At 39.4% G+C, this 12429-nt stretch overlaps 1 protein-coding gene across 2 annotated transcripts in view; it reads right to left on the bottom strand.

Annotated features, from left to right (window-relative positions):
- The window catches only part of LOC123702118 (modular serine protease-like), a 36830-nt gene that overhangs the window by 9699 nt on the left and 14702 nt on the right, over positions 1 to 12429 (bottom strand). For both annotated transcript variants that reach the window (XM_045649763.1, XM_045649765.1), the window contains exons 2-6: positions 12243 to 12300; positions 2881 to 2940; positions 1925 to 2032; positions 895 to 1008; positions 302 to 436 (exon numbers count right to left, since the gene is read on the bottom strand). In XM_045649763.1, coding sequence (XP_045505719.1) covers positions 302 to 436; positions 895 to 1008; positions 1925 to 2032; positions 2881 to 2940; positions 12243 to 12300 — 475 coding nt within the window. The remainder of the gene's footprint in view (positions 1 to 301; positions 437 to 894; positions 1009 to 1924; positions 2033 to 2880; positions 2941 to 12242; positions 12301 to 12429) is intronic.

Genomic DNA, 12429 nt, shown 5'->3' with positions numbered 1-12429 from the left:
TATTTTAATTAAAAAAAAAATCTAGTAAAAAGTATTTCATACATTTATGGGTTTTTATTTGAGTTTAAATATCATAATAACTAGCTATTCCCGCTGCTTCAACATTAAACTTAACAAATTATATGCTGAGACCTTCCTCTTGAATCACTCTATCTATTTAAATAAACCGCATTAAAATACGTTGCGTAGTTTTAAAGATTTAAGCATACAAAGGGACCGAGGGACAGAGAAAGCGACTTTGTTTTATACACTACACTACATAAGTGATAAATAAGTACATTGAAATTAAATACCTACTAACCCGACAATATCGCTCTGTTTCCTACATCTTGGCAGCAATTCATCAGAATTGTCAGCGCAATCGGTGACGTTGTTGCACGGCGCCGACCCGTCAACACACGCACCATACGTGCAACGAAACAGGTAGTCTGGACATCTGGAATATCACATTATATTATATGAACTAGCTGCGCTCCGCGGTTTCAGCTGCGTGGCTCCGCTCCTGTTAGTCTTAGCGTGATGATATAATATTATAGCCTATAGCCACAGTATTACCATATTTATTGTAATACTGTGCTAACACCTAAAAAATGTTTCAAATCGGACCAGTAGTTCCCGAGATTAGCGCGTTAAAACAAACAAATAAACAAACAAACTCTTCAGCTTTAAAATTTCCATTTGATGTTTTATTCTGACCACGTGTAGATATTTCTTAATCTTAAAATAGTTCCCGCCGCCATAATATTATATATTATTTCAAAACAGCAACAACAATTTTTTCTATGGCTCTTCTCTACAAAAAAGTGCCTAACACGGCTAATTTAGTCTACACTTTAAAAAACATAAAAAATAGTAATAATTTAAAAAAATTAACATAAAATCCATCACACTTACTGCATCTTCCTGCAGAGCGCATGCGACTCGTCGCTGCGATCCGGACAGTCGACTTTTCCGTCGCACACCCGGTCCATTGATATTATAGTGCCGTCGTTGCATTTGTTTATGTTTCTGGTAATATAATTGTGTCTTATTTATTTATTTATTCTTCAATACAACTAAGGGGCGATTTTTCAATCCTTGGTTAAAATTAGCAGATGATCTCTTCCAAGCAACTAGGACAGAAGGTAATCAGCTCAATCAAGTTAAAAAGGTAGGTGGAGAAAAAAAAGATTATTTTATTAATCGTAACCAAAAATGATAAACATTCTGTTAAAATAATTGTATTAAGTATATCAAATATACGTATACTTCTTAGTTTCCATAGATTAAGTTTCACAGTTTTTTTGCTAAAACCAAACTTTTATGTATAATATTTATATATATTAGGAGAATCCTATCTATCTCCTAATTATAAATATACATAAAATTTTGGTTTTAGTATAAAAACTATGAACGCACTAATCCTACGGTTCGATTTCGATGAAACTTGGTATAATTATACCTTATTATCCTGGGCGTAAAATAGGATACTTTTTATCCTGGAAAAATACGCAGAAAAAAAAATATTAATTTTTGTGTTTTATCCATAGACGTTGTTTTGTAGAACCGCGAACACACGTTGCGTATTATAGGCCTAGCCGTATTTGGGTTCAATAGATATTTATAAGATGTCATTGTCAGAGTTAGGTACTGAAAATGGAGAATTAAACCATCCACGCGAAGACCAGCATCCGCGCGGACGGAGTCGCGGGCGGAAGCTAGTACACAATAGATTTTGCTCTTTAGCTTGTAAATCTATCATGTTTTAGCTCGAGCATCATGCTTTGCTATGATCCAGCTCGAAAGTCGTCTTAATAATTTGTTTAAAAGCCGCGATTTTGTCATTATAATGCCAAATTAAAGCATTATAAAAAGCTGTAAATAAAATTGTTACTACAAGATTAATCCTCTAATAATTAGGTAGGTATTTTTGGTATTTACTCACTTCAAACGACAGGATCGTTCGTCATCTCCGTTGCGACAGTCGACTTTACCGTCACACTTTAACGCCAAGTCTAAACAACTACCGTCTAAGCACTGGAACTGATCTTCCCTGAAAATTAAATATAATTTATCAGCATAATATTATTATGAACAATATTAAAAACTAGCTTAGCCCCGTGGTTTCACCAGCATGTGCTCCTTTCCTGTGTCTTAGGGTCAACTCACACCAAAAGAGCGGCGAAGCGCGGCGAAGCGGAGCGCAGTTTCCGTGTCATATGAATTTTAACTTTATTTTCATTACTATAATACTTATTATCGCATGAGAAGCTCGAACGAGTCGCGCGGATGCCCGCGGCGCCGCTGGAATTCCGTGGAATTCCATTAACGGAGCCGTGCGACTGCGCGAGAAGTCGCGGGAATTCCCGAGAATGTTCGAGCATTCGCGAGCGGCCGCTGCGCTGCGCTTCGCCGCTCTTTTGGTGTGAGTTGACCCTTAGCGTGATGATATACTTATAGCATAAAGCCTTCTTCGATAAATGGGTTATCTAACATAGAAATAATTCCCAGACACTACACAAAAAAAGAAAACAGAAATATTTTTTTTTGGACCAGTAGTTCCTGAGATAAGCGCGTTCAAACAAATAAACAAACTTTTCAGCTTTATAATATTAGTATAGATTTATCCTACTAATAATATTGTAAATGCGAAAGTTTATGAGGATGGATGGCTGTTTGTTACTCTTTCACGTAAATACTACTGAACCGATTACAATGAAATTTGGTATGTAGGTAGCTGAAAACCAAGAATAAGACATAGGCATATTTTTATCCCGGAAATCCCACAGGAACGGGAACTATTCGGGTTTTTCTTTGAAAACGCGGGCGAAGCCGCTGGCGATATCTAGTATTATTCAAATAAGATTTAGCTAAGCATAAGTAAATATTGAAAAGTCTCACCTGCAGGCATAACTCTGTCTCTTCGGTCGTGATAAGGCATCAATGTTGTTGTGTGGATCACTGAAAATAGGAGAAAAATATATTTTATTTACTTATTTATTTATAATCTTTATTACACACAAAACAGAAAATACAAATTTGATGCAAAAGGCGGCTTTATTGCTTCACGCAATTTCTTCCAAGCAACCCATGCGATCAATGACATAGTTGAAAGTAGGTATTAGGGAAGATAATAAATATTTACTATTACATAAAATTAGATGGTAACAAATAACTGCTGATATATTTTTAAAATGAAACTTCAGGCGCGTTGAGAGTAAAATTTCAAGGTCGCGTTATGGCAATACTGTCACGTCATGGAGTAAGGCGACGATTTTGGTATTGTATATGTTTGCCTTGCCAAAGTTTCACTTCTGACACGTGTGCTCGGCACACACGCTCTTTTTGTAATTTATGTAAAATAATTTTAAATCTATTCACTTAAATGTACTTATTGTGATCTGCAATTTTTTGTATTTATTTAATACTGTTGTTTTTATTTAATACTGTGCCCCGCGGTTTTATCTGCATTGCTCTGCTCTTAGCGTGATGTCTTAATTATAGCCTTCCTTTCATAAATAGTCTAGGTATGGAACAGTGAAATAATTTTTGAAATCGAACCCATTGTTTCTGAGATTAACGAGTTCAAGCAAACAAAAAAACTTTTCAGTTTTATCATATTAACACAGATAAGTAATATAATAGGTACCTACTATATTCTTAACTATTATAGACTAGCCCATTTATCGAGGAAGGCTAGAGTATAGCTCTAGCCTTCCTCGATAAATGGGCTATCTAACACCGAAATAATTTTTCAAATCAGACTAGGTAGTAGTTCCTGAGATTAGCGCGTTCAAACAAACAAACTAACTCTTCAGATTTATAATATTCGTGTAGATTACATTAGTATCAAAGTAATTTGTACTCATTTGTCGGAACCATATCGGAACCTTGTCGGAACATTGACCTGGATTCACGACTCACGTTAGAATTATTCGCGTCTTCCTTATTTTTAGATCTGCTATGCGTCTGTATTTTTAGATATCCGTTCATTTAGCGGTGTCCAGAAATAATTATTGCACAATGTGATCCATTCCAATTTCTTCTAAAGAATCTAGAAAAAGTTAGGATTGAAAATTGAAATGTCAAATCGAGAATTTAAAAATGGAATGGTAGGTACATGATTTTTTTTAAAACGTGTCTATAGCCTGCCTTAAATATAATTACAAAAATGATGTTTATTTGTTAAATCTGGAATCTTTATGATAATTTTGGCATCTAAGATTTTGGCTAACTACTTAAAATGTTTATTTTTACTCGATTAATATTGTGTGTTTTAGTATTGGTCGTAGAAAAAAAATTATATTTTTGTATGTTTTTTTTTATGTTGGATATTCATTATTTTATCCATGGCAACGTTAATGCGTATAGTAATTTTAATCAGGTTAGTAGCCTGTTTTTTTTTTAATTTTCAATTGCTTATTTTTTGCAGCCTGTTTGAAATTGAAAAAAAAAATACGTTTTCTTTGTTTAACGATTTTAATAAATAAAAAAGTAAGTAACTACTGGATGGATTTTTAAAACTGTAAATACATATTTTGCGATTCGGTTAATCGGTGTGCTAGGTACCTACCTTACTTTTTAGTTTTTACTTTGAAAAAATAAAATAAAATTGTTTTATTTCAGGACATATTGTGTTTCCATATGGAAGTTAAATTAAAATTAGATTAGTTAAAACAAAATTAAAATTAAAAACAATTATTGCATCATTTATTCATTTATATTGAAATGAATAATGATAACTGCAGCTGCGTTAAAAACAACCTACTTCAAACTTGCACTTGCAACATTTACAAATACAGACAAAAATGCTCATAAAATAAAAACTACTGGGCCTATCCGAATAAAATTTTTATGGGACCAATTCGACACCATCCCGCATCGAACAAAAAGAATCACTTAAATCGGTTCAGAAACCTCGGAGTAATCCGTGTACATACATAAAAAAAAACATACTGAATTGATAACCTCCTCCTTTTTTTGAAATCGGTAAAAAATGAAATACGTTTATTATAGATACATAAAAAAGTTTGCAAAGAAAATGAAACAAGTAGATAGTATTGTAGTCAGGTTAATGTCTGGAACTGCCGGAAAAACCCGGCGTGGGCGGCAGCTATTTCCATACGCTGCAGCTGTAAACGAGTGCTTTTAAACAGACTGAGCGATGATTTAATATTTTCAAGATGCAATGGATAACTTTCTTCAAGCACTTCAAATAATCGATTTTGTAACCTATCTTAAAAGATCATCGATTTACTTTAATAAAAGCATAGTGAGAGCTTTGAACTTGTAAAATCTATACTAATAATATTATAAAGTTGAAGAGTTTGTTTGAACGCGCTAATCTCGGGAACTACTGGTCCGATTTGAAAAATTCTTTCGGTGTTAGATAGCCCATTTATCGAGGAAGGCTATAGGCTATATACCTATCATCTCGCTATTACCAACAGAAGTGGAGCCACGGGGGTGAAACCGCGCGGAGCAGCTAGTGGGTTATACATATATTTAGATGTGCATCATCCAAAATATGAAGTATGTACGACAGACTGTTCAAAGCCCACACATTGTATATAACTAGCTTACCGCCCGCGGTATCGCCCGCTTTGTCTAAAACCTAATAAATTATATACTAAAACCTTCCTCTTGAATCACTCTATAGTGGGAGTCGAGCATTGCTTCGGCACGAAATGGGTCAAGCTCGCACCGGGGAAGTTACCACACCCTCACAGAAAACCGGCGTGAAATGGTGGCATATTAACAGTATGCTACCGTGTTTCGTACGGTGAGTGAGGGGTCCGGAGACCCAAAAACAACCCCCAAATATGAACGCGGTGTTATCAGGCAGAATACCCCAGGAGGGTACCGGCACCTACGGTGCAGGAGAATCCCTCCCGCAGCGCCTGCGCTGCGGCAGCCCGTCGTATTCTGGGGCGGGCATAATTCCGCTCGGTCATGTGCCAAGGGGTTCGCAGAGCAAGCGAAGAAAATCACCCCCCTCCACTCTCACGGTGGACTTTTGTAACATCCGGGGGCTGCACACTAATTTAAACGCCGTCCACTACCATCTTGAGACGGCTAAGCCGGCCTTGCTCTTCCTGACTGAGACTCAGATATCAACTCCGGCCGACGTATCTTATCTCACATACCCTGGTTTTAAGCTGGAGCATACTTTTGCACCGCGTGCCGGGGTATGCGCATACGTTAGGGAAGATATCTGTTGTCGACGTCTTGGCACCCTTGAAGGTGAGGATCTGTCCATTATCTGGCTGCATATTGACTGCGGCGACCACCCTCGCGTCTATGCTTGCCTGTACAGATCCCACAGCGGGAATACTGGTACCGACCGTTTATTTGAGCACATCCAAGAGATGATCGACACTTTGCTTGTACAGTTCCCTTCTGCGGAGCTTGTGGTTTTAGGCGATTTCAATGCCCACCACGTTGAATGGCTTGGGTCGCGTACAACTGACCACGCGGGACGAACTGTGCACGATTTCGCTCTAGCCTATGGCCTAACACAGCTGGTCTCATCGCCTACGCGAATACCGGATGTGGAGGGCCATACTCCCTCTCTTCTGGATCTTCTGCTGACCACACATCCCGAGAACTATCAGGTCTCCGTCGTGGCCCCACTGGGGTCATCAGACCATTGCCTGATACGGAGTATGGTGCCACTTACGGGTTCGAAACAGCAGACACCTGCAGCTCGACGCCGTGTGTGGCACTACAAGTCGGCAGACTGGGACGGAATGCGTGGTTTTTTCGCTTCCTACCCATGGGGGCCTGTTTGCTTCTCCTCGGAGGATCCCAACGCTTGTGCTGAGTCTATCACTGACGTGGTACTGCAGGGTATGGAACTATTTGTGCCATACTCTGTTGTGCCCGTCGGTGGCAAATCCAAGCCTTGGTTTGGACGTTCCTGTAACATGGCGTCTCGCCAGAAACAGGAACTTTTTCAAGCCTGGGTTGCAGCAACGGCGTGTCGCGATCCAAGCGTTGGTCTCATCAGGAAGAAGTACAACTTTGCCTCCAGATCCTACAAAAGAGAAATCGCTAGGGCTAAATCTAGTTATATTGGTGCACTTGGCGATAGACTAACGCGACTTCCTTCGGGAACAAGGGCGTTTTGGTCCCTCGCCAAGGCCATCCAAGGTAACTTCTGTCGTTCATCCTTTCCACCTTTGCACAAGGACGAAGACTCTCTGGCCCATTCCGCTAAAGAGAAAGCCGAACTCTTGGGCGCTCTCTTTGCTAGGAACTCGACGCTTGATGACAGGGGAAAGACACCGCCGACCATCCCGCGGTGCAACCATTCAATGGCGAATATACGTTTCACACAACGTGCCGTTCGAAACGCTCTCTTTTCCCTTGACATCCATAAGTCGACAGGGCCGGATGGAGTCTCCCCTATTGTGCTTAGGACATGTGCTCCTGAGTTGGCACCGGTTGTAACGCGTCTTTTTCGGCTCTCTTACGCCAAAGGCATTGTTCCGAATTCGTGGAAGACTGCTCTTGTCCACCCAATCCCTAAAAAAGGCGATCGCTCAAATCCGTCTAACTACAGACCGATCGCCATCACTTCTTTACTCTCCAAAATAATGGAATCCATTATTAACAGCCAGCTCATGAGGTATCTGGAGGAGAGCCAGCTGTTAAGCGACCGGCAATACGGTTTCCGTAGTGGTCGCTCGACTGGTGATCTTTTGGTGTACCTCACTCACAGATGGGCGGAGGCGGTTGAGAGTAAAGGGGAGGCATTGGCTGTAAGTTTGGATGTAGCGAAAGCCTTCGATCGGGTCTGGCACAAGGCACTTCTAGCGAAATTACCATCTTTCGGACTTCCTGCGAGGTTATGCGATTGGGTTGCCAGCTTCCTGGAAGAGAGGAGCATTAAGGTCGTTATCGACGGTTCTTGCTCTAAGCCTCTTCATGTGAACGCTGGTGTCCCACAAGGCTGCGTGCTATCTCCTACACTGTTTCTTCTGCATATCAATGATTTGTTACAAATCAGTAACATTCATTGCTATGCAGACGACAGTACGGGGGATGCTCTTTATCCCGGCCGTGCAAACACCTCAAAGGAAAGCCTCAATGAGAGTCGAAACAAACTTGTGTCTGAAGTCGAGTCTTCTCTCCAAGAAGTCTCGGATTGGGGCGAACTTAATCTTGTCGAGTTCAATCCCCTAAAGACACAGGTTTGCGCGTTCACCGCTAAAAAGACCCCATTTGTCGTAGAACCTCGGTTTAAGAGTACTCCCCTTAGTATATCGCCGAAAATCGGAATCCTCGGAGTTGAAATCTCGAGTGACGTTCAATTCCGCAGTCATTTGGAAGCGAAGGCTAAACTAGCCTCGAAAAAACTTGGTGTGCTCAGTAGATCGAGACAGTACTTCAAGCCGGCCCACCGACTTCAGCTGTACAAGGCTCAGGTGCGACCGCATATGGAGTACTGTTCTCATCTCTGGGCCGGAGCCCCACAGTATCAACTCCTTCCTCTTGACCGCATCCAACGTCGAGCAGCTCGAATTGTCGATGACCGTAGGCTTTCCGATAGGCTCGATCCACTGTCAGTGCGGAGAGACGTTGCGTCTCTGTGTATACTGTACAGAATCTACTATGGGGAGTGCTCTGAGGAATTGTTCCACCTTTTACCAGCCGCACAGTTCCACCACCGGACCTCACGCCGTAAAAACCAGTTCCATCCGCACCATCTGGATGGTTGGCGCTCCACCACTGTCCGCTTCACCCGCAACTTCCTTCCGCGTACGGTGAAACTGTGGAACGATCTGCCACCTGCGGTGTTCCCGAACAACTACGACATTGGGGCCTTCAAGAAAAGAGCGTATTTGTCCATTAAAGGCCGGCAAAGCACCTGTAACACTTCTTGTGTTACAAGTGTTTATGGGCGGTGGTGACCACTTAACATCAGGTGGCCCACCTGCTCCTTTGCTTGCTCTGACAAAAAAAAAAAAAAAAAAAAAAAAAAAAAAACTCTATTAAAAAAAAACCGTTTCAAAATCCGTTGCGTAGTTTTAAAGATTTAAGCATACAAAGGGACATAGGGAAATAGGGACAGAGAAAGCGACTTTGTTTTATACTATGTAGTGATACCGACCTTCTTTTCAAAGGAGAAACAATTGTAACTATTATATTTTCATAAAATCCAAATAATAATATCTATAACTACTAATATTATATAGCTGAAGATTTTGTTTGTTTGAACGCACTAATCTCAGGAACTACTTACTGGTCCGATTCACAAAATTTTTTCAGTGTACACAGTATACTGTGTATAGCACAGCTAATAGGTACGCGCTAATTTTAGGATCTGAACCAATTTCAAAATTACATACTTTAACTTTTTGGTACGTACGTGATCTCTGAATAATATAATATGTACCAGGGACGAACTGCTAGTTGTAAATAGTAGAATAACATCTTGAAAAGAAGGTCGGTATATAAATAATATACCTAATGTGTGGGCTTTGAACAGTCTGTCGTACATACGTCATAGTGTATTTTGGATGATGCACATCTAAATAAATAGCCCATTTTACAAGTTCAAAGCACTCACTATGCTTTTATTACAGGAAATCGATGATCCTTTACGTAAGATAGGTTACAAAATCGTTTGTTTCAAGTGTTTGAAGAATTATATAAGTGTTTATAGAGGAACTAGTGAAAACTATTTAAACTTTTTAACTTTACGGGACAGACTAGCTTTTCAAGTCCGTGATAAGATTTCAGAATCAATAGAAATCCATACCAACCAAATACGTTCTTATAAATTGACAAATTGTGCCCCGCGGTTTCAACTCAGCTCCGCTCCTGTTGGTCTTAGCGTCATGATAATATATAGCCTATAGCCTTCCTCGATAAATGGGCTATCTGACACCGAAACATTTTTTCAAATCAGACCAGTAGTTCCTAAGATTAGGACGTTCAAGCTAACAAACATTGACTTCTTTTTTTCGTCGTCTTTTTATCTACGGTAGTCATCCCTCTTTTATGTACTTACAATAACATTTATGAAATACATTTCGAAATAAAAAAGAGCGTGTGTCCCGAGCTCACGTGTCAGAAGTGAAACTTCTTTGGCAAGATTCAAAGGTACCAAAATCGTCGCCTTACTCCATATTGTGGTATTGCAATGACGCGACCTTGAAATTTTACTCTCAGCGCGCCTACAGAAGTTTTACTTCAAAAATCTAATCTTTTCTCCTTACAATATTAATCTAGTAAAGTGAGTCTAAGTCCTTTTTCTTATCCTTAATCATAGTAATATTCCTACTAATATTATAAATGCGAAAGTTTACGTGAGGATTGATGTAGGTAGGTGTAAGTGTAATGTGTATAGTTCAGGATACATCGCCCATTTTTGCAAGTGACTACTATCAAGCTGATTTTCCGTTTGTAGCTTTATTTTGATGAGACACCAAATAATTTCGTGTACGAAACTCTCGATTGTGGTAGCTAACAGAGATAACAAGGATAATTTTTTTTGATTCAAATCAAAAAAAATTATCCTTGTTATCTACCATCAATGGTTCTCAAATATTTATTATGTGTGTATGTATGTATGTTTGTTACTCTTTCACGCACATACTACTGAACCGATTACAATGATATTTAGCACACTTATTTTACTTATTTTACTAGGTTACTTGGATCAACGCATAGGATAATATGTTTTATCCCGGATATCCCATGGGAACGGGAACTATGCGGATTTTTCTTTGAAAACGCGTGCGAAGCCGCGGGCCGAAAGCTAGTACAAAATAAATCAACAAATCTGTACGAAGAACAACGCTATGCTTCATCATCGATAAATGAGTCTTATGACCTGTGACTCGGGAGAATGACCTTGCGTTTCGAGACATCAATTGCCTGTTTCATAACGTTTAAATTTGCAAATAAACATATTGTATCATCACTACATCTCTTCGAATAAAATTAATGTTCGTTTGTAATATTACAACCGCTTTCTGATCTATACACCGTACACGCTACATAACTACATAGTATAAAACAAAGTCGCTTTCTCTGTCCCTATGTCCCTTTGTATGCTTAAATCTTTAAAACTAAGTACGCAACGGATTTTGATGAGGTTTCTTTAATAGATAGAGTGATTCAAGAGAAAGGTTTTAGTATATAATTTTTGGTTTGTTTGGTGTGGTATGGTTTTAGACAAAGCGGGCGAAGCCGCGGGCGGTAAGCTAGTAATATATAAAAATAGTAATTTTCTACAAATTTTGTCTCTCTATCTGTTTGGTTTTTACGCCTAATCTCTGGTACGGCTTGACTGATTTTGATGGGACTTTCACTGACGGATAGCTATGTTATAAGGAGTAACTTTGCCTAGGTATTTTTAATTATGAAACTAGCTTATCTGGTTTTAATAAAACTGCAAATTTTATACTAAAACCAGTCTATCCATTAAAAAACCTCATCAAAATTCGTTGCGTAGTTTTAAAGATTTAAGCATACATAGGGACGGACAGACAGCGACAGCGGTCAGCGATTTTTACTATGTAGTGATTATACTACTAAATAAGCATAATTATTATAACTACAAAATATTGAAATGAGTGACGTCACGAATAAAGAACGATGGTCAAAAAGACGCCTTGCTACAAGGTGGAGTGACATCCTCCGGGTTGATTGACAAAACTGGCGACAACGAGCAAACGACCGGTCTCAGTGGCGTGCCATGACCTATGGCCAGCAGTGGCCAATTATGGGCTGATAATGATGATGATGATGATGATTATAAATATTTATTGATCATCGTTAACACATGATGCGGTCAATGACATTTGGGCATCTCTCTAGATCTCTATGATTGTCACATTTACTTCTCACATTTTTTGGGTTCCGCACAGAAAAGGTAAAACAGGACCGCTATTATCAGTAATAGCGGTCTGTCAGTCAGGTCGGTAAGTCTCAGGACTTCGTTGTCTGTCTGTCTCATATAAACCGTGATAGCTAGAAAGCTGAAATTTTCACAAATGATGTATTTTCGTTGCTGCTATATCAACAAAAAAAAAATATATGAAAGACCCCCCATAGTACGGAACCCTTCGTGCGCGATTATGTTAACAATGACAATGTTGCTAACTAGCCAAGGCATTCATTTAATTAATGCCTGGCGCTTTTCAAGAGCCGATTATAAATGCGGACATGCCACCCCACGCTTATTTCACATTGAACTTGGCCGGTTTTTTTATAAATAAGTTAGTGTGGAAATAAAAAATAGTATTTACCTGTACCAAGAGCTGTGTAACAACCCGGCGCTGGCTGTATGTATGATCGTTGAAACAGCTGTAAACAGAAATATAATATTAATAAATGTATTATTCCAAATTCGTGTGTCAATGGGCTCATTCTTATGCCTCCTCCACACTACTCGCGAAGTTCCTCGGCGAAGTACTCTGCCGAAGTTGACTGAAG

This window comes from Colias croceus, chromosome 23, assembly GCF_905220415.1.
Source record: "Colias croceus chromosome 23, ilColCroc2.1".
Lineage (NCBI taxonomy): Eukaryota > Metazoa > Arthropoda > Insecta > Lepidoptera > Pieridae > Colias > Colias croceus.
The sequence above is the reverse complement of the archived record's forward strand: the minus strand, read 5'-3'. Positions and strand labels throughout refer to the sequence as shown.